This window comes from Podarcis raffonei, chromosome 15 (genome assembly GCF_027172205.1).
Source record: "Podarcis raffonei isolate rPodRaf1 chromosome 15, rPodRaf1.pri, whole genome shotgun sequence".
NCBI classification, from domain to species: domain Eukaryota; kingdom Metazoa; phylum Chordata; class Lepidosauria; order Squamata; family Lacertidae; genus Podarcis; species Podarcis raffonei.
The window spans coordinates 36,164,157-36,186,405 of NC_070616.1; the positions used below are offsets into that span (position 1 = coordinate 36,164,157).

Consider the following 22,249-nt stretch of genomic DNA (forward strand, 5'->3'; position numbering starts at 1 on the left):
GTTGAAGTTCAGCAGCATTTGAAATATCAAAGGTTCCTCACACCTACAGGCATAGCTGTCAAGTGTCCCTTATTTGAAGGGACAGTCCCTTATTCCAGCGCCATGTCCCACTGCTGTCCTTTATTGATGGATGTCCCTTAAATGTCCCTTAAATGATGTCCCTTAAATTTCAAAGGAAGCAGCTCCTCTCCCTCCCTCCCTGCCGGCCAGGGAGGAGGGAGGCTCCAACTGTGTTGCTTGGCTGTGTTGCTCACCCAATAAGAACTAAGAACGACTGGGGGGTGGAGCTTGCATGTCCTGTGTGTGGCTAGTTAATGCAAGCTGAGGGGTTTTTTGAATGCTGGACGCCATTTTGTTGCACATGCTGCTGCAAACTTTGCAGTACAAAGCCAGACCGGGGAGCCATCTTAAGTTGAGGCTGCATAGGCCTTGTGGTGCATGTGATTCAGATTCTATTCAGTTGAACCTCTGGTTACAAAGTTGGTTGGACAGTGTTCTCGAAGCTACCAGCATGAGTTTGACCAGATTGCAGGAGGACAGGAAGACTGGAGTGCCTGGAACAGGTGAGGCTGCAGGTCCCTTATTTTGGCTGCTGGTCCCTTATTTGCAAGGCTGCTGGTCCCTTATTTTCAAATCTGTAAGTTGACAGCTATGCCTACAGGATGTGCCAAATCCCTTCTGGATTTTTTTTGAGAATTCTCCCCCTAAAAAGCAATAAGAAAATATCCCCATGGGGGGGGGGGTCAGCCTATCATTAGTGAGCCTGACCTTTGCTTCAGAAAGAGGTAGACCTGGCAGAGAGATGTAACCAATGGCAGTTGGGTGAGAACCCCACTTCAAACCAGGCCTGAATTCAGATTGATCTGGGTTCAGCTCATAATGCAGCACAGAATCCCCAAATTTCAAAATGCCCACCATAAATAGTGACAAACTTCAGCCAGTCAGATCCAGCTGCCCCCCGCATTAGATGTAAAGTGCAAAGAAGGCTTAGACATCATAACTTTAAAAGAAGCATAACCTCCTTTCTCCCATCTCATGCTCACACAAATTCACAAGGAATTCAGACCGGGAAATGGTGCACACATGGTGCACACATAGATCTCCCCAATGTCTTACCTGTCCTCACTGTCAGTCTGAAAGGGGAAATTCAAGAAAGGGAAAAATCCAAGGGAGCGTGAAACTACTAGACTGCTCGAATCCTGCGCTGGTTTCAACTTATCTGAAATAAAAAGCATTAAGAGGCCATTTCTTCTCTGGCTAGTCTTAATTGTTTTTCAATAGCCTAGGTTCAATCAAAGTCATTTTGATAGTGGCAAATAAGTGCATGTAGAAGCATCTCATTACCATTTTCAGGTTCATGGTAGCCCCTAAGCCAGGCTTACTCAACCTCGGCCCTCCAGATGTTTTGGCCTACAACCCCCATGATCCCTATCTAGCAGGACCAGTGGTCAGGGATGATGGGAATTGTAATCTCAAAACATCTGGAGGGCCGAGGTTGAGGAAGCCTGCTGTAAGCCAAGTGAAATGGTAATGTTCAACCAATTAGATCATCCCAAGTTGGTGTCAACATCAACATGGTTGGGCACTTGCTAAGACCCATGTTCCAGGAAGTGGACGTACTGGCAAGAGCTCCCTGTACCTTCTCACAGTTCCCCCCACCTGCTTGTTCACCTTGTCCTTTCTGGACCAGAGCTGGTGAGCATGCCATTTATGGTACTATGAAGACAAGGAACAGTAGCTACCAATGTCCAGCGGCAAAGGAAGCAGCTCGGGGGCCTGGGGCGATGAGCCCAGGGGCGGGACGAGCTACCCATAGGGGCAGGGTGAGGGTGGGGTGAGCTGAACATAGGGGCGGGGTGCACTGGGGGGCCTCCAGACTCTGCCTCCTCCCACTCAGCCGCCCTACAGCTGGGGGGAGGCAGCAGATGGACCGTTTGGGCAGCGCAGAGCCTGTGCGCGCCCCAGCCACCATGTCTCTCCCAGGAGGGACATGTGGCTCGGGCGCACTGCAGGCCCTGTGGCGAGTGCCACCTGGCATTTTGTCACCCCCTCAGTGGTGAGACCCGGGGCAGCCCACCCCCACCCACCCCCGTTCCTCCGTCCCTGTCAATGTCTGGTGCCTTGATGGTTCTCTGTCTGGCAAGCAGGGGCACCAGCTATAGAGGGCAGAAGGGGCTTCAGCCCCCTCAATATTTCTAGGCAGGGAGCTGTGCCCCCCCCCCAGTATTGAGGGGACTGCCATCTTCTGCCGCCTCCAACAAGCACTGGGTGGGGGCAGGAGGCATGGAGGGTGATTTTCACCCTCCCTGCTCCCCGCCATGATCTCCAGAGCATCTTCTGGGAAGACCCCCGCCCCATGTTGGCTCCCAATTTGTAAGCCTGCTGGCAGGCAAGGAGGTGATAGCAGTGCTGAGCTTTAGCAGGAACAGCTAGTGATACTGGCCTTTAGAAAGAGGTAGACACTCTTTGAGAGGGGGCTTCATGGAGATATTCACACTGTTATCACACACCAGATAACAGTGTTGGGTGAAACTTTAGTGATTATAAAGCAGGTAAGAGGGGTTGGCATGGTAGTAGGGCAAGGATCAATTATTATTATTATTATTATTATTATTATTATTATTATTAATCTTTATTCGTTTCAACTAAAAAAAGAGAAGTTTATATATACAACAATATTCAATACCAAAGCTGGAACAAAGAAAAAAGAAGGAAGAAGAAGAAGATAAGGAAAAACAAGTACATAATTTTATACAATTCTTCTGTACGAATATAATAACAAATTGTCCTTTATGTTCATACAAATAAAATTTCGTAAAAAGAAGGGGAAAAGGGGGGAAAAGAAAAAAGATTTCTATAGATAAACTTTTAAAAGACTTCCAAAAATTTTAATTTACTGTGTCTATTCTTTCCTTTATAACGCACAGCCTCATATTACATTCAGTTATCTTCATATATCCCGACATAATATTATTTACAGTTTTTGTTTTGCAAGAATCAGTCTAGTTCTGTTAAGAGAATTTCATTCTTATAATGATTTTTAAAGTATTCTTTAAATATAAAAGTTATCAGGAAGAGTAAGAAACGGCATGAAACAGAGAGTCAATAAGGAATGGAGAATATTTAAAGGATCAATTATTGATTCCCATCAGCACTTGCTGTTGGAATGGCATTCTGTTCAATGGTTGGGATTGCACAGTCCAGTCCTGCCTTCCATGGAAGTTGACTAGTGTTAGACCCTGGCTACCATACAGGACAGGCCAGCATCCAGGATCCCACTGGGCAATCAGGGGAGACATTCTGGCCTGGCAGGACTCCACCTCAGCTAGGAGCATACCCTGAACCTATCTTTTCTCCAAGCCCCTTATGGCCCCCTTACTATTCTGATACTACCCAATACCATAACCACACAGAGTTGTCACAGAATATTGAGAATGCTTAACATGATGAAGCACTCATTAAGAGCCAACTGATGTTGAGAGAAAAATCCCTTTCTGCTCCTGTTAATCAATGACCCAAGGAGCTCAGTGAGGCCACTAATATCACAGGTGGGCAGGTGTGATAGCTCATCGGGCAAAAAGTGCCCAATCTACTTGGGGGTGAAGCTTTTAAGCACTTGGCCTTTCCCACGCCATGTGAGCTCCCATGGGATAATACAACTTCTTGTAGACTCTTGCAAGGGCACTGTGGGAAACTTATGCCCCACCTGCCCACTGTCCCAGGGAAACTGAGTCATTGGCCAAAGATGCTCCATTTGCTTGGTGTGTGGAAGAGAACTTACTAGACCTTCAGTGGAAATTGAATGCTGTGGAATTACAAGAAACCATACTGGGCTGAGCAGTAGCTTTTTTATTTTATGTAGCCATGGAACTGACACCAAATGTGAACACTATAGAGAGATCACATTCGTCTGAAGATAGGCAAATGCTTACATTGGGTTTTCTACATTTGCATGTCAGTTTGCTAGACCTCGTGAGACTTCTTCAGCATTTTAGTGCAGATTTCTCCTCATAAACATGCACATTTATTTTGTAAGATATTTATCCAACCCTAAATATTATTACAGCCAATTTCCTCTAATGTAATGTGTTCTATTTTCACTAATATATGATTTTTTAAATGCACACTTTCCCCTAATATATACATTTGCATAGACATTATGTGGTTGGGGAAATACAGCACAAAATTCAGAGAAAGTGAGAATTTCAAAGGATAGCTGTCTTTCGTTTCACAGAATGGTTTGGGGAAGTGTGAATTCAGTAGGTTCATGTTAAAAGTGAACTGAACTGAATTCCCCCGCCCACCCCTATCTCTCATGAATGTAATGTGTGAACAAGCCCACAGGTGTGCACTTCTGAGATCTCACTGAGGATGTGTGTTCCTGCGAAATCTACCAAGGCAACAAAACAGTCGAGTTAGCAATGGGGCTTGCCTGCCATCTGCTGTTCAAATAAAAGATAGAATGTTTAAGAATAAATCCTTGAACAGACCATGGCCAGTTCAAACACTCTGTGGGAGTAACAGTTCTCAAAGCAGCAAAGCTGGCATTAACTACAGCTTCACATACTCTGGGAGATAAATGTTCCTGTTTGGTGAGCCTCTGTGCTCATCTTCATTAACCTAGTAGCCTCCAGATGTTTTGGACTACAACTTCCATCAGCCCCAGCCAGCAAGGATGGGCTTGATGGGAGCTGTGGTTCAAACACAGCTTCAAACAAGCTGTGTAGAGCACCAGGTTGCTGAGGGCTGCCCTGTGCTGTTTTAGCAACTTAGCACAAGCATGGCTCCCAGTAACAAAGACCCAAGTGGCTACAATTGTGCTCAGCAGTAGCTGGTAAAGCAGTCCAAACAATGAAGCAGCCATCTCCCTTTGCAGTAACCATCAGGAGGAATTCCCATCACTAAACACCAGAAGGTAGTGATTGTGGAAGCAGAGGGTGCTTCAGTCAGGGCCATGCAAGCATGTGGTCCTAAAATTGGCTAGCCAATTGGCTCACTGACAGCAGCCTGGTAAAGGATGGCTAGCCAATTGGCAATCTCATGCCCCTACAACCACTTTCTGATGCCCCTGCACACACTGGACTACAGTGGCAGCTCATGCTTGCCACTAAACAAAAACCCTACTTCAGCGAGGGCACCAAATAGATCTTAGACTTGGAGCCAGGTTCACTTCCCTAGGAAGAACATTCCAAAAATGGAGAGCCACTGCTGAAAAGGTCTTTTCTTGTGCTGTCTCCCTCTGTACCTTCCCCCGAATGGAGTCCTCTGAGAAGGGCTTCTGAAGATGGCAAGAGGGCCCAGGCAGGTTCATATGGGAAAGGGTAGTGGGGTCCTGAGCTATATAAGACTTGACAGGTTAAAATCAGCCCTTTGAATTTGGTATGGAAACCAAGCACAAGCTAGTGTAGATGGACCAGTGTTGTAAGCTTGGTCCTCCTTGTCATAGTTATAAGTCTGGCCACCAAATTAAGCTTCAGCTTCTGAACTATCTTCAAAGTCAGCCCCACATAGAATGCATTGCAGTAGTCTAGTCTAGTACTGCGATAAACTGCCTTTTCCCATACATGTGGTGTTACTAAGCCACACAGCTACGAGCACAAGAGTCTCCTTTCCCCCGTATCTTTGGAGATATACATTTTATATCAAAATAAAATTGATAGATGACGGACTAGAAGGCTAGCTATGCAATCCACCTCTGACTTATACATGGTTAGTCCAGTCTGAAATGTAGGGAGAATTTACCAGAAAGGGAGATTGAGGGTTTTCTTGGGACTTTCATTTTGCAACGACACTTTACAATTAGCTCTGGATTCAGAATGTCATTGTGGCATTGTCTACAGTAATACCGCGCCCTAGACAACAAAGGAAAAGAAAAATCATCTGGATTAAATTTAACAGGACAGAAAATAGTCAGAACAGTTATTTGTATGTATGCATTTCCTTGTTTATTTGTGCATTGCATTGCATTTATATCCTACCCTTTTCTCCAAGGAGCTCAAGGTGTTGTACATGGTCCACCCACCCCACCCCACCCCACCCCACATTTAGTCTCCAAAGCAAGCCTGTGAAGTAGGTTAGGCTTACAGGCAGTGCTTACAGGTCACCCAGTGAGCTCCCAGCCAAGTGGAGATTGCAACTGGTAATTTGAACCACTCTAAGAATTGATGCTTTTGAATTATGGTGCTGGAGGAGACTCTTGAGAGTCCCATGGACTGCAAGAAGATCAAACGCATCCATTCTTAAGGAAATTAGCCCTGAGTGGTCAATGGAAGGACAGATCGTGAAGCTAAGGCTCCAATACTTTGGCCACCTCATGAGAAGAGAAGACTCCCTGGAAAAGACCCTGATGTTGGGAAAGATGGAGGGCACAAGGAGAAGGGGACGACAGAGGACGAGATGGTTGGATGGTGTTCTCAAAGCCACAAACATGAGTCTGACCAAACTGTGGGAGGCAGTGGAAGACAGGTGTGCCTGGCGTGCTCTGGTCCATGGGGTCAAGAAGAGTTGGACACGACTAAACGACTAAACAACAACAACCCCGCACCGCATCGGATGAGGGGAGATTGGAATCAAAGTCCTGGGGGAGACTATGGTGGACAAAGATGGAAAGCTAGGGGGACAGAATGCTTTGTAAGGTACAGAGAGATCTGGTAGAAATGACTACAATGTTGATTCATTTTATGGGAAAAGATACAGGCCTGTAAGAATGTTATATGGTGGAGAAAATTACTACATTTCACCTCTCCCAATTCTGGGAATAGCAGTGAAATGTGTGTGGGGGGGGAGAGAAATGGCGGTCAGGCATGTCATTCAGAAATGTATATCCTTATATGGCTGGTGTGGGAAATCTTTGACCCTCAATATATTGCTGAATTCCTATTCCCATCATCTCTGGCCATTGACCATGCATGCTGGGCTGAGAAGAGTTATAGTTCAGCAACATCTGGAAGACCAAAAGTTCCCCACACCTATTATATGTGTTGTGCATGAGTCAAGGCTGGTGTTGGGGGAGGATATGTGCATTTTGTTGCATGCTTTCCCTGACAATATGCCTTTTGTAGCATTTTTTAAAAAAAATTACAAAATTTGTTCAAATTTGTTCAAATTTTTACTATCACAAAATTTGTGCAAATTTCAAAGGGCAGTACTGTGTGGGTTTGTATATTGTTTGGAAACTGCAAATTAGGTAGGTTCACATTTAAATGTGAGATTCATCCGCATCTGTTTTCACCTGTATATATAAACGATGAGAATTTCCCTTCTTTGGTTGTGAAACACAGCACAAAATAACACTGTTACAAAAACACCTGCCCAATGTTTGACATCCACTCTAATGTTTAACAACTTAGAATACAGTTCAAATATGGATGCAAGTAATTAAAGAAATTACCTTCTGAGTTGCACTGCAGATTTGGCGATGAAAAAGCCCATTGTGTCGAAATGGAGTTTAATAATGGAAGGTGGATTGATCAGGATGCTATTGCAAAACAGTTTGAGAACAACAAGAAATGTCATTTAAACCTCCCTTAGTTTACTGTTTAAACATTTGCATTAAATCTGTACAGCTGCTACATGCAGAATCAGAGACTAGGAGGTGATGGGGAAAGATGATCTTTAGGGCAAACGGAGGGTGCAAATGCAGATTTGTCCAGGATAACTTGAAGAGCTCCCCCAATTTACTGAATTCAGTGTCTCCAACAAAATAACTCCAATATTCTATCCTGGTGACCTACTTCTTCTATGGAAGGCAAATATTTACATGAGCGAAAAAAGTAGAGAAGCCTTGGATGTAGTGCCAAGACCTTAGCAACTAATCTGATTGTTCCATCTGCCGAGTGGGGTGACTAGTCAATGAGCCAAACAAAGCAGGCAGAGACTGAATTGGGTTTAAATCATGGGCAGAAAACCTGTTTCCTCCAAATGTAGTTGGGCTCCAACTCTCACCAGGCCCCTGCCAACACCAGGGAAAGATAGGATCTGTAGTCCAGCAAGGGGCGTAAGTACCCCATCTCTACTCAAAGTAAGTGAATCTGCTATCACATCCAGAGTTTCACCACTTGAATTCCCTACATAGGCATTAAACATAGAATCATAGAATTATAGACTTGGAAGATACCCTAAGAATCACCTAATCCAACCCCTGAAATGCAGGAACATGCAGCCATCCCATACAGGGATTGAACCTGAAACCTTGGTGCTATCAGCACCATGCTCTAACCAATGAGCTATCCAGGCTGACATAATGGAGTGGTGTTTTGCCTTTTCAAAAGCTCGCCCACACTTCCATTTGTGTCACCCCTGAAAAGACCCACTCTTTAGCGATAGATCAGAACAAACGGCAATCCAGGGCAAGTCCCAATTGCAATTTGCTCCAATTAAACTCTAAAAAGCAGTTTTCCCTGGAGGAAAGCAGTGGGACAAGTATGGATAAGCCCCATGGGCTTCTGTTGGAGATAAGAAGAAAAAAGTGTTTGGGAGGGGTTATGTTGGAAGAACAAAGATGCTTTAGATCTGATGCTAGCAGGGTTGGGGCAATTTTGTAATGTACAGCCTCCCCTTGGCATGGCTACTCTGAGGCCCAATGTGGTTCCCTTGTCCTAGTTTATCTATACATAAGAAGAAGAAGAAGAAGAGTTTGGATTTGATATCCCGCTTTATCACTACCTGAAGGAGTCTCAAAGCGGCTAACATTCTCCTTTCCCTTCCTCCCCCACAACAAACACTCTGTGAGGTGAGTGGGGCTGAGAGACTTCAGAGAAGTGTGACTAGCCCAAGGTCACCCAGCAGCTGCATGTGGAGGAGCGGAGACGCGAACCTGGTTCACCAGATTACGAGACTACCGCTCTTAACCACTACACCACACTGGCTCTCATATTTCTTCCTCTGCTTTTCTGTAGTCTCACAGCAATCTGTCCTGCTCAGGTCCTAGGCAGGTTGCTCTGGCCATGGTGACATTCCAACCCAAAGATTTTACGATATCATAGTTAATCCTGCTAAATGCAAGAAGTTCAGAAGGATAGTTGCCCACCTATTTCCTTGCATGCCAGATCGAAACTCAATAGCAAGCAGCATGAGATCCAGCTTCAAAAAGCACAATCTAAGAAAGAGATTAGTTTGTGTTATTGACAAAGGAGCAAGCAAGTGAAAAAAGGAGGGGAATCTGGGGGATTCAGAGTAGCAACCATTGCTGAAAACTGTATCAGTTCTTAAAACCTGCTGGAGACATTTGCGCAACAGGTAAAACACAATGTGAGTGAGCTGTCCCATGAACTCTACTTGGGAAAAAGGATTATTATGCATGAGTGAAGATCAAGACCATGTCATCAGACACTAGACCCATCCATTGGCTTCCTTTGCTTACAACACAAACCCCTGGATGGAATGAGGCCCATAAGCAACAAGACTTCTGAATACCAGTGGCTGTGAAGCATGAGCAGGGCAGTGTTGCTGTGCTCATGTCATGTTTGTGGGCTTCCCATAGATATCTGATTTGTCACTGTGGGAACAGAATGCTGGACAAGAGGAGTCTGGTGTGACCCAGTAAAGATTTCATGTTCTTACTAATCAACTAAGGCAGTGGTAGTGGGAAATCCTGGACTTACTTGGCCACGTCTTTGAAGGACATGTCAATAAAATCGTTGGATAGAAGCTGAGTCATCACTTTATAATCCTGGCCTTCTATTTCATGTAGGTGCTTATTCAAAGTGATCAGTTTCTGTAACAAATATCATCATTGTCATCATCATCTGGCCAACTAACAACATCTAACAACTAAGTTAGATGAAATGCACTCTGCTTTTATAAGTTTGTTGATTGCTTGCTGTTTTAACACTTTGATTTCACTGTCAATTTTTGTTGTTGTTTAACCGCTTCAAGAACATTACTGTACCATTGATATAAATAGATATAACAAACATTTATTTTATTAAACCTTGTTCTAGCCTTGTTGCATTCAAATATATATGACCATACACCCACACACCCACACACCACATTTTTCAGTGTATAAGACTATTTTTTCCTAAATTTTCGAAGTTTAAAATAAGGGGTCGTCTTATATACAGATAGTGCATAGTGTATTTTCTTAATTTTTGGATTAAAAAAAATAGGGGTCGTCTTATACATGAGGGCATCTTATACACAGAAAAATATGGTGTATGTGTGTACACACACACACACACAAAGTGTGTGTGTATATATATATATATATATATATATATATATATATATATGAAGCATATATATATATATATATATATATATATATATATATATATACACACACACACACACACACACACACACACACACACACACACATATACACAGTGGTACCTCGGGTTAAGAACTTAATTCGTTCTAGAGGTCCGTTCTTAACCTGAGGTAACATTTTAGCTAATGGGGTCTCCCGCTGCCGTTGCGCTGCTGGCACACAATTTGTGTTCTCATCCTGAAACAAAGTTCTTAACCCGAGGTACTATTTCTGGGTTAGCGGCGTCTGTAACCTGAAGCGTCTGTAACCTGAAGCATATGTAACCCGAGGTACCACTGTATAGTAATATATATTTGACCATATCTAACTATTGCCATATATATTTGATGGTATCTATCACCATCTGTTTTGCCATTTGAAGTACTGAGGGGAAGATTGGCTGGTGTCTCATACCAAGATAGGCTGTGCCCATGTTCCCGGGATGTTGAATGTATGAAGCATATTTTATTATAATGTAGTCTGTATAAACAGGTCAGACAGCACCTAATCAATCCAATATTAACAGAACAACCTGGAATTGCTGGATCTTTTCATGTCAATGTTCTTCTCGAGAATAAGATTGATGCTATTACACTGGCTGTAGCAAAATTCCTCTCAGAGGCAGTAAAAATCAGAAATCAGTATGTATAGGCTAAAGCTCCTCTGTTGCCTAGCAAGGCCAAACTTACACCTTATTAACTGTTGATATATATACTATTGTTGCACTGTGTACGTTGAGTCTACGGACAGCAAAAAAGCTGTGTGTGTCTATAGTGATACAGAGATAAAAGGGGGAAAGTGAGGGAGGACAGCAAAGATGTGAGGTGTGTGTGTGTGTGTGTGTGTGCGCACGCACACAGGCACATGTGTGTGCAATGTAATATACTGCCATGTATTATTATATAATCTGGGAGTTGCATTCTGATCTACAGTGGTACCTCAGGTTACATACACTTTAGGTTACAGACGCTTCAGGTTACAGACTCCGCTAACCCAAAAATAGTACCTCGGGTTAAGAACTTTGCTTCAGGATGAGAACAGAAATCGTGCTCCAGTGGCGTGCTGGCAGCAGGAGGCCCCATTGGCTAAAGTGGTGCTTCAGGTTAAGAACAGTTTCAGGTTAAGAACGGACCTCCGGAATGAATTAAGTACTTAACCCGAGGTACAACTGTACAAGTAAGTTTGGGAGTGTCAGGTATGGAGAGTCCACTGCAAAAAGCAGACCAAAGAAATTCCTTCTGCATCCCTAGCTGCTATCCAGGTATCTAGAGGGCTGCAGGTTCTATGGAGAATCACCCTAGCCCATAGTGATATCCAAACCTGTAAAATATATATCTGTTATTTATTTAACTGTAAACAGTGGAACAGCTGTACTGATAAATCTGCAGTAAGGAAGGCTCTGTTTAACTCAACACCCATTAAAGAATTGGAAAATGAATTACCTTGGAGTCTTCCCTAATGAACAGACTGGTCAAGAGTGTAGTCAAGCCGGGCACCACACAACTCTGTGCTATTAACGCAAGTTTGAGCTCAGCAAAGCAGATTATACTATCCCCTCTCCTCCAGTCCCAGTTGGGGATCTTTGGAAGGTAGACCTGTTTCAGGTGAAAAAGGGGGGAATTGTGGAAGGATGAGAAACAGCAGAATATTAAGTTTCCAGTTAAAACAGACAAGCAGGAGGACTATGTGGCCACTAAGGAAGTGACACCCACCCTGGAAGGATGTCAAGAAAGGAAGGTGGCCCTCAGGCTGGAAACATTTTCCCACCACTGGTTTCTAAGCACATAGTTTTACATTCATTTGCAGCATTTTGTTGGTGTCTGAGTCACTAAGGCATCACATGACACTTTGGAACAACCTCACTTCAACTTGGGGTGGTGCCTGAGACATTCCAAGAATATCTCTGAGTTACCACACTTTGGTTTAGGATTTGGGATTCGTCTGCAGCTGATATACACCACAGATAAATAGACAGCCCCACCTTGTTAGACGACTGGATGATCTGTATTATGACTTTGGTGTTTGGGAAGTGATTCTTGATGAACAGTACCCTGAATGAAAAAGAAAATAGTTGTAGTTCCAGAACCATGAATCCCACCCACCCACAGAATCAGAAGAAATGAATCATGTTCACTAACACATTCTATTTCGAATGTTCTGCTTCTGAGATCCATGCTGAGGGTATTTTAAAAAAAAAAAAATCATAAGCCAATGTGAAAACTAAACTTATCATTGGAAAAATAAAAAATTGAGAGAAACTAGGATTGACAGACTTCTCCATGCTTAATCTTGATACAGTATGTATTATACAGATGACTGAGACCCAGTTTTCACTAATGTATTAAGTCTAAATCTCATTTCAGCCACTCCAGATTGCAGGTAGTGACTTACATAAAGGAATAGCCCTCCATTAAAAATATTCTTCTCAGAGAGTAAGGTTTTAGCAAAGAAAATTGGTAGATCAAGAAGATGGCTATGTTCAGAGTTTTCCTTACAAACAAATAAATAGATAGATGCATTCACAACTGTGTAATTCTCCACAAGCAATCTAATGTGATTCACTCCACACACAGGTGTACTAGAACTAGGCCTGTATCTGCTCTACATAACAACATGAAAAATGAATCTGAAAAGCAGAGTTTAGCTCTAGAACCTGGTCTTTCCTGGCTTATTCCTATTCAAAAAATGAAAGAATAAGCAACCTACAAGACAATTTTTTAAGATGGTTTGGGTTTATGGTTTCAAAGCTTTACTAACAGAACTTGTTCCAAAACAGACACAAAACAATCAATGTTACATCCAGAAAGTTGTATAAAATCACATGTTTGTCTAAGTATAGGTTCAGCTTCTTACAAATATAAAATAACTATGATCAGAGTTAAAAACAAAGCTCTGTCCTTCTCGTAGCCTGCATTCCGGCCTAAGGCAATGTTCTCCTGAAGAGAAATCATTATCCCATCTTTTGTCCTCTGTGGCTTTCAGAAAAAGAACAACTCTCCTCAAAATGGCTGTTTGCAACTGAATAAGTTTTTCGTGTGATCTAAAGTTAAACACCACATGAGAGAGCAGAGCAGAGATACTTTAACAGTTAAACACTAACCCATCAGAGAGCTTTTCTTTAACTCCTATGGCAATTCCCATACCTCTTTAGCAATACGTAGAGAATCATTTTCTATTTCAATGTACAATTAAACTATTATACAGTGGTGCCTCGCAAGACGAAATTACCGTATTTTTCGCTCTATAACACGCACCTGACCATAACACGCACATCGTTTTTAGAGGAGTAAAACAAGGGGGGAAATTCTGAATGAAACAGTGGATGTATCATTTTTGTGCCTCATGCTGTGGCCACAGACATGTGATCTGATGGTGAGCTTGGGGTAGCCCAATGCAAAAATCCTGAGAATCCCTGTGGATCTGTGCTTTGTAACCACGTTTTTGCACCATTGCAGCCCCAGGCAACAGTGGGTGCATGATTTTTTTTGGTGCAGGCTGTAGCCATGGACATGCTATGTGATCTGATGGTGAATTTGGGGTGACCCAATGCAAAGATCCTGAGGATCCATGTGGATCCATGCTTTGTAACCACGTTTTTGCACCACTGCAGCCCCAGGCAACAGTGGGTGTGTGATTTGTTTGGTGCAGGCTGCAGCCATGGACATGCTATGTGATCTGATGGTGAATTTGGGGTGACCCAATGCAAAGATCCTGAGGATCCATGTGAATCCATGCTTTGTAACCACGTTTTTGCACCATTGCAGCCCCAGGCAACAGTGGGTGTGTGATTTGTTTGGTGCAGGCTGCAGCCATGGACATGCTATGTGATCTGATGGTGAATTTGGGGTGACCCAATGCAAAGATCCTGAGGATCCATGTGGATCCATGCTTTGTAACCACGTTTTTGCACCACTGCAGCCCCAGGCAACAGTGGGTGTGTGATTTGTTTGGTGCAGGCTGCAGCCATGGACATGTAATGTGATCTGATGGTGAATTTGGGGTGACCCAATGCAAAGATCCTGAGGATCCATGTGGATCCATGCTTTGTAACCACGTTTTAGGTGGGGAGGGAAGGAAAAACACAGAAGGGACAAGGAGCACAAGAGGGGTGTGTGGAAAAGCAGCTGGCTAAGAATGCAGGGGAGGGATTTAACGGGAGGGAGGAAAGGAAGGCAAAAGTTCCCCCCCCCCACACACACCCAAGCCAGCCCTCTCTCTCTCCCACCTCCATGTTTTCCCTAAAATGCTTCCCTGGACGCAGCACCACCGGAGGACGGAGATCCTTTCCTTTCCCCTCTGCTTGCCTGGAGGGAAGGGGATTTGCCTGCTCTTTGTTCCGTTTGAGCAAACAGCAACCGAAACAGAAGAGAGTGGGCAGTAAGACCCTGAGGCAGAATGCAGGAAAGCAACAGCTTCCTCTCTCACGGAGCTCCCTCCTCCCTTCTCCCTGACGCGTGCGATTGGATTTTTGTCTGATTTTTCCTCTGCGCTTGGGAGGGTCGGCTCCAGGGACCCCACATTCGCTCAATAACACGCACAGACATTTCCCCTTACTTTTTAGGAGAAAAAATCAGCGTGTTATAGAGAGAAAAGTACGGTAATTCGTTCCGCGAGTTTTGTCGTCTTGCAATTTTTTTCGTCTTGCGAAGCACGGTGTCGGGCAAGTTTTGGGAAAGCTTCAAAAATCACCGAAGTCTTTAAAAACCTCAAAAAAGGCTACCACACCGCATTCTATGAGTTGCTCCTTGAAGTCAAGTCGCAACTGTATTAACGGTGTTAAGAAAAAGGAAACAAACTTGCAAGATGTTTCCGTCTTGCGAAGCAAGCCCATAGGGAAAATCGTCTTGCGAAGCAGCTCAAAAAACCCTTTCGTCTAGCGAGTTTTTTTGTCTTGTGAGGCATTCGTCTTGCGAGGTACCACTGTACTTAACACTATCCCCCCCCCAACAAAACAAAAAACCCTGTCTTACCTCATGATGTTAGTAGTATCCTCAATATAGGGGTTGGCAGAACATGTGTCAGCCAAGACGAGACAAGCTTCAGCTTTCCCCATCTATTTCCCAACAAGAGAAGAGAGGGGAGGCTAGAAGTAAGCTGGCAGCCTAATCTTATTCATATTTACTTTAAAGTAAATCTGTGTTCAGCTGGGCTTCGTCCACCCTTACATCTGAACAGGACTGCAGCCTCACCTTTGTACAAGCACTGCTGTTAATAAAAGTCTGGCTCTAATTTGAGCTGAGCCTGACTCGCAAATAGGAGTTGCTCTCTGCCTTTATCAACCCTCCCACCATTAACTAAGAAAAGGGATTGGGGGAAATGTAATCCTCTCCAATTTGATACTCCATTCACAGGCAGCAGCAAATTGGAAAAGCACATTTTGGTGGTTTTCTTTTCTTTTTCAGGGGAGGACAAAAATATTGAAATTATTTCTCAGGAGTGAAGCCTGAGGTCTTCTCTGCTTTTCTAAAATTCCTCCTTGATTTTAAGCTTCACTGCTGCATCAGAGCTCCTCTCAGTAGCCTCAGGCTGACAACCCCTACAACCTAATGGGAGGGTGTGGTAGCACTTGGGTGTGTGTGTGTGAATGTTTGCTTTCCGACCCTCCCTCCATCAGTTCACATGATCCAAATTCAGCTCAATTGTGCAATACATTAAAGAAACAAACACTCATATAAAGAGAATGGTAAGTTGCAAGGGCAAATATCTGTAGTGGGCAATTGTGAATGTTTCCCAACAGAATAGGGTAGGAATGGGGAATGTGTGGCATTCTGGAGGTTGCTGGAATCCAACTTCCATTCTTGTTGGTCACCGGCCTACTAACTGGGGCTGATGGGAGTTTGAGTGTAACAACATCTGGTGGGCCAAAGATTACTCATCCTTGGACTAGAAGAAGCTGCCAAATAATGGATGAAACCATTGACCCACCAAGCTAAGCATCTACACTGAATCAGCAGCCACTGCTGCTACAATATAGCTATAATAACTATATACTGTACTGTATATATTGCCCCTTAGGAACAAATCACATGCTTTGCTTTAGTTTCAGTTTCCACTCTGGTTGTTGACAGTGGGTTTTTTTATGCCTAGGCAGGAATCAGAACAAAAGTTATTCTGTGGTTCTGATAAAGTTTTCAACTCTTAGTTACTGGCTGTTCATATAGTTACTACTCAAGCTTTGCAGGATAAATATTGGGGGAAAGTTCTGCTCCTTCTGCATTCCTTTTCAACTCTGCCCCAGACTCACAGGGACTTGGGATCAACTCAAAATGGAGTGTTACTTTCCTAGTGCAGGAAGATTATTTCCAACTCAAACTCAGTAAACACCTGCAAATTACAAGCAGGGCTGTCGCTCAGTAGTATAAAATCTGCTTGGCACACAGAAAGTCCCACACTCATCTCTGGCATTTCAAAGTTAAGATTGGGAACCTCAACTGCTGCAGGATGGACAACGCTGAACTAGATGAGCTGACTTGGTATAATGCAGCTTCCCATATTTCTATCATTCCTTTGGTTCTGCAAAAGAGAATTCACAGCTAAGGCACTTTCCCATTAGACTCTGTTTGTGAAGAAGAGGAGGAAGTCCTACCTGAACTCTCTGCAGATCTTCAGTCTTCATCACAGAACCTTGGAAGAAAGTGGAATATGCAGCATAACATCTGAATATAGTTTCCAGTTCCAGACCTGGATCACTTCTAGATAGGAGAAATGTATGCAGAGAGAATGAAGGTGTCCATCAATTCCTGAGAATGAATATATATATATATATATATATATATATATATATATATATATGGTAAAGGTAAAGGTACCCCTGCCCGTACGGGCCAGTCTTGACAGACTCTAGGGTTGTGCACCCATCTCACTCAAGAGGCTGTGGGCCAGCGCTGTCCGGAGATACTTCCGGGTCACGTGGCCAGCGTGACATCGCTGCTCTGGCGAGCCAGAGCCGCACACAGAAACGCCGTTTACCTTCCCGCCAGTAAGCGGTCCCTATTTATCTACTTGCACCCGGGGGTGCTTTCGAACTGCTAGGTTGGCAGGCGCTGGGACCGAGCGACGGGAGCGCACCCCGCCGCGGGGATTCAAACCGCCGACCTTTCGATCGGCACGCCCTAGGCGCTGAGGCTTTTACCCACAGCGCCACTCGCGTCCCCTTGTATTCATATATATGTAGGCCTGTGATTCTGTGTCAATGCTTAGAATTTACTAGTGAACTGGTTAAACCAATTCATTTGTGAAGGTGATGGTCTTGGCTGGCCTCATCAGCATCTTAAAGAGATGTCTTGCCAAAGTGACAACTGATTATGCTTTCAGGAGGGAAGCCTGCCCCGCCACCCCCACTTGGCTGGATGCCAGGTCATCTGATGAAGGAAGACAATAGGACAGAGGAATTTGTTTTTGGTGTTTGAGTTTTGACTGGGTTGGAAGCTGGTGAGAAAGGCTTGACTTTCTAGGCTGTGCTGAATCCAAGTGTATGCCTGGGGGGCTAGGAACCAAATGGGGAGGCAAGGTCTGTTGGAATGTTAATGCTGTGAGGCCTTCTATCCTATGCTCAGGTTGTACACGTGTATAAATAAAACCATAAATGCTACAAACATCATAGTCTCAGTTGACCTCCATCCCAAGGAAACTGAACCCTGAGTAAGCACTGGGGCACCCCTGGAGTCTCTCACCACTCAGATACTGGGGTATGTGCAACAATATATGCTTGCTTTTTCAGTACCGTTCTAAACATCTGCAGTAACACCCTTGGAAGAAAGTGTGTGTGTGTGTGTGTGTGTGTGTGTGTGTGTGGCTGGAGCAACAAGAGTGAAACAAGTACTAAATCAAGTAATAATTTTGCCCATCCTAAAAAGTTCAAACCCATCATTCCCTTTCAGCAAGACAAGGTCCCATTGAAAATTAACCAAGAGTATTTTGTTTGTATTTCTCAAGTACTTCCAACCCTACCTCCTTCTGTCAGTCACCCAGAAAAGGGATCCTTGCTAAAATAAGTGGAGGGAGTGTCCCCCTATGGTTGGGCCTTTGACCTGTGGCAAAACAACTAAGGATGTCTCAGGAATTGTGCAGTTGTGTCTTCTTATGAAATGTTACTCAGGTACCAGCTCAGATACTTTATGCATCCATAGGTAAGAGAGTGGTTTTGGCTGTTTCTGTGTTGCTTGCTCAATAAAGTAGTAAGAGATAGGTTTTTTCCCTGCAATTTCATTGTGACAGTCAGCCACACTTGCTGAGTGCTTTGCTTTGCTTGCACCCGAAACATTTGGTGCAGCACTAAAGAAGGTTAGCATTATATGTTCACACAATGCAAGGTACTTAAGAATGGTGGTTGTGTTGCTAGTAGATGCAAGAATTAATGCAATTTCCACTCCAGGAATCTGGATGGTATGTATTTTTCCCCCATTGAAATCAATGTGATATACTTACTCTCCCAAAAAGACAATCTCAGTGGCAACCTGCCCAGAGCCTGGGGCTAAAAAGTCCCTTAGGAAAGTAGTTACGCTGTGCAGAGTGATATAACCACAGACCACAATATATCTGCAGGAAGAAGAAATGTCCACAGATCATTTTCTTGTCTGGAAAATGTAGCACAACACTACAAATTAGGAAACTGCAGACCAACGTAGCTGCCACCAAGACAATCCAAATCTATATTGAAGTCTGCTTAGAAGCTTTTGTTAATTAAGCAGTATATAATTCTTAAGAAAATAATAATACAATAAATATTGCAAATTGAGATGTATGCATGTTCACACACAAATATACCCCACTGAATAAATGAGTCTTACTCCCAAGTAGGCATATAGAAGCTCCTTGTCTAAATTTGATTGATTTTGCTATTTATCTATTTTAAAAGTAATTGTGTTTTATCAACCAATATCTAAGGTACTTTTTTATTTAATGAAGAGACAAAAGTAGGTTGAAATCTAAAGTTCTGTACTTCACAGTGCTCCACCCGCAAACATCTGCATGTAGAGCTGTCAGGCTGGGACTCAACTATGCTTCAGTGCTTTGTGATTTATATGCTGCACCAGAGCATAGAAAACATTATTTGAAAGCAAGATTCTACTGCCCTAATCTACATTCATTTAGAGAAAACAGCATTTCTTGTTCAAATAGCAGGGGTAAAAAGATTTCCCTTGCTCCATTCCTTTAGTGTTCTGTTGGTTTGATCCACCCTGTTTTGCATTCCTCATGAATCCCACTCTATTTCTGCTTGCTGTGATATTTACTCAGATTTTGATTTTTCAAAATGTGCACTTGCAGATTGGTAAAACACTATACAAAAATAATCTTGATGAAATTATATGTTTTCATTCATATAATGTATGGCTTTTTACTCATATGATGTTGTGTCTAATGATATAATCATTATATGACATATTTAGAGAGCAATCCTATAGTCCTTGGAAAGATGTCACAGAACTCAAGAGATACTGCAGATCTGTCAATGTGCCCTGCAGAGAAGGAGGTCCATCCTTGCAGACTACTCCATCATGGGGGTGAAAACCTCCTCCATATTTGTCAATCCATGCAGGGGCAGAGGAAGGCGGGCGGTGGGGGTGGGTTGCCCCGGGTGTCACCACTGAGGGAGGTGACAAAATGCTGGGTGGCACTCACCGCGGGGCCTGCAGCACGCCCGAGCCACGCGTCTCTCCTGGGAGTGACGTGGTGGCTTGGGCGCCTGCAGGCTCCGTGCTGCCCAAACAGTCTGCCAACTGCCTCCCCCTCAGCTGTAGGGAGGCTGAGGCGGAGGAGGCAGGCAGACTCCTCAGAGGGCCCGCGGAGCGTCCTGCCCCGGCTCGCTCCACCCCGCAGGTGGCTGGCCCCGCCCCTGGGTGCAGGGCATGTACGTCACCCTAGACGCCCGATCGGCTTGCTTTGCCGCTGAATCCACTGTCAGTTCCAAGGATGATAAGAACAAAAACGGATCATTTCATTCCAGGGTGGATTGGGAAAGGCTTTAGAGCCACTGGATCCACAGCTCTCCCACTCTCCTTACGTGGTTCCATCACAAGTTGGAAATGCAGCAACCCTGGAATTGGCATACTGATTTCCTTTCTGTTTGGGAGCAATGGGAGGAAAAATTGGTGGGGAGAGGCACTAAAAGATAAAAATATGGAAAAATGCGCACACACACCCTTTTGCTTCTGCCCCATTGGTTTGAGCTCAGCATGGCTTTGGATTTCACCATTCATGTCCCTAGGATTGTATCCCAGCAGTGCAGCTCAAGAGGATTCCTCTTCCTAGCAACATTTTGTTTATACATCTCTATTTTGCCTCAGTTTGACTTTATTTATTTATTTATAAAATCTCTTTTAAAAATTTTTTAAAAACCCACGTGTGGTTAGGAAAGGGCATTGGGAAGGCAAAACGATGCTCAAGGGAAACCTAAAATTCTCTAAGGAAGAGATGGATGGGCTGGAGGGAGAGAACAACTAAACTTAAATGTGGACTAAGTGCTTTTGGAATACAAGTTGTTTTATTGCACTCTTACATTTCAGATAATAAATGTATAATAAAACTGTATACAAAGAAAAAAGATTATGGTTCCCCCCCCTCCATTTACAACAGACACCTATGCTGTGTGGAAGAAGAGTAGAGTGGGACGCTTAAGAAGACACAAGTGTGCAAAGACATCCCACTGTCTATGTGCCCTAAATTGCTATTCTTTTGACATCTACCCTTCACCAGCAGGTTCCAGAGTGAATTATAACCATTTAACATTCAATATTAAAACATCTAGAGTAGGTTACAGTCACAGGAAGAGGGTAGGTCCTGAAGACTCCTATGTCACGTGTGAAAGTCCAGGGAAGGGAGATGTACCTTCAGCATATGTACAGTATAAAGAGGGTACCAGACACCACCTCTGTGGGGAGGGAATTCCACAACCTAGGAGCTGCCGCAGAAAATGCCCAATCCCTGGCCACAACTCCCCAAACTTATGAGGGTGGTGGAACAACCTAGAAGCACCCACAGAGAAGGAAGAGTTCTTTCAGATATTTGGGGTCTGAGTCATTTAGGGCTTTATAATTAAGGGGAGTACCAGGAATTGGGCTCAGAAATGAACCGGCAACCAATACTCACAATCTCTTACTCAACAGCAGCCAGTATGATCAGGCAATACCAATCACAATAAACTTTCACATTCTGAGCTGTTGTTGTTTTAGTAATTACAATAAAGGAGAACTTGAATCTACTCACTTTCTGCCTTTCACAGCCACGTAGGAACCCTTGTGTAGTTTAGTGCTTCCAACAATGTCTACCATTTCAGGCACCAAATTTGCAAAAAGCATCTAGGACAATGGAAATATACAAGCTCAGTTAAATGAAATGCCGGGATGAAAATTCTTAAGTAAATAAATAGGAAACCCAAGGACGTTTGAGGAAGAAAAAATAAATGTTAGCACTGAGGCTATTATTCACCATACATTTAGAAGTCTTGGGAAGAGCTGTAGCTTGGTGGTAGAACATCTGCTTTGTATGCAGGAAGCTCTGGGTTCAACCTTCAGGTATCACGGACTGGCTGGATGCTGAGAAGTGGTGGGAGGCACCAGTTGGGGGACCCCCAAGGGAACCCCATGGGGAAGAAGGCTCAGAGCCAGGGGATTGGTGGCGGGACGACGATGCGTGCTCAGAGGGAGAAGAAGGAGCAGATTGGGAGGTGGAAGCATCAGAAGTAGAAGTGGTAACAGGATTTAGTGAGGAGGAAGAGACTTTGGCAGAGAGCAGTTCAAACTCCAAGGCTGAAGCAGAAACTGGGGAGAAGGTTGGCCAAGAGGCAGCATTGAGATAGGCTGTGGAAGAAACCAGGGAATTTCCCCTCCTGCTGCAACCAGCTCTCCTCCCCCTTGGTCTCCTAGAACATGCAGAGAAATGAAAAGAGCAGAGCAGAGATTGGTTGTGTATAGATGGAGTTTGCAACTCTTGGGAAAGACCCTGGAGAGGAGGAACCTTAGGGCAGGCTTCCTCAACCTCAGCCCTCCAGATGTTTTG

The 22,249-nt window shown here is 43.9% G+C and overlaps 1 protein-coding gene across 1 annotated transcript in view; it reads right to left on the reverse strand.

Moving 5' to 3' along the window:
* Positions 1 to 22,249, reverse strand: part of KCNU1 (potassium calcium-activated channel subfamily U member 1) — an 83,897-nt gene that overhangs the window by 45,548 nt on the left and 16,100 nt on the right. Inside the window, exons 9-19 of the mRNA XM_053366841.1 lie at positions 21,458 to 21,549; positions 18,680 to 18,790; positions 16,839 to 16,944; positions 15,223 to 15,305; positions 12,234 to 12,303; positions 11,695 to 11,847; positions 9,603 to 9,715; positions 9,029 to 9,097; positions 7,391 to 7,477; positions 5,743 to 5,852; positions 1,117 to 1,219 (exon numbers count right to left, since the gene is read on the reverse strand). Coding sequence (XP_053222816.1) covers positions 1,117 to 1,219; positions 5,743 to 5,852; positions 7,391 to 7,477; positions 9,029 to 9,097; positions 9,603 to 9,715; positions 11,695 to 11,847; positions 12,234 to 12,303; positions 15,223 to 15,305; positions 16,839 to 16,944; positions 18,680 to 18,790; positions 21,458 to 21,549 — 1,097 coding nt within the window. The remainder of the gene's footprint in view (positions 1 to 1,116; positions 1,220 to 5,742; positions 5,853 to 7,390; positions 7,478 to 9,028; positions 9,098 to 9,602; positions 9,716 to 11,694; positions 11,848 to 12,233; positions 12,304 to 15,222; positions 15,306 to 16,838; positions 16,945 to 18,679; positions 18,791 to 21,457; positions 21,550 to 22,249) is intronic.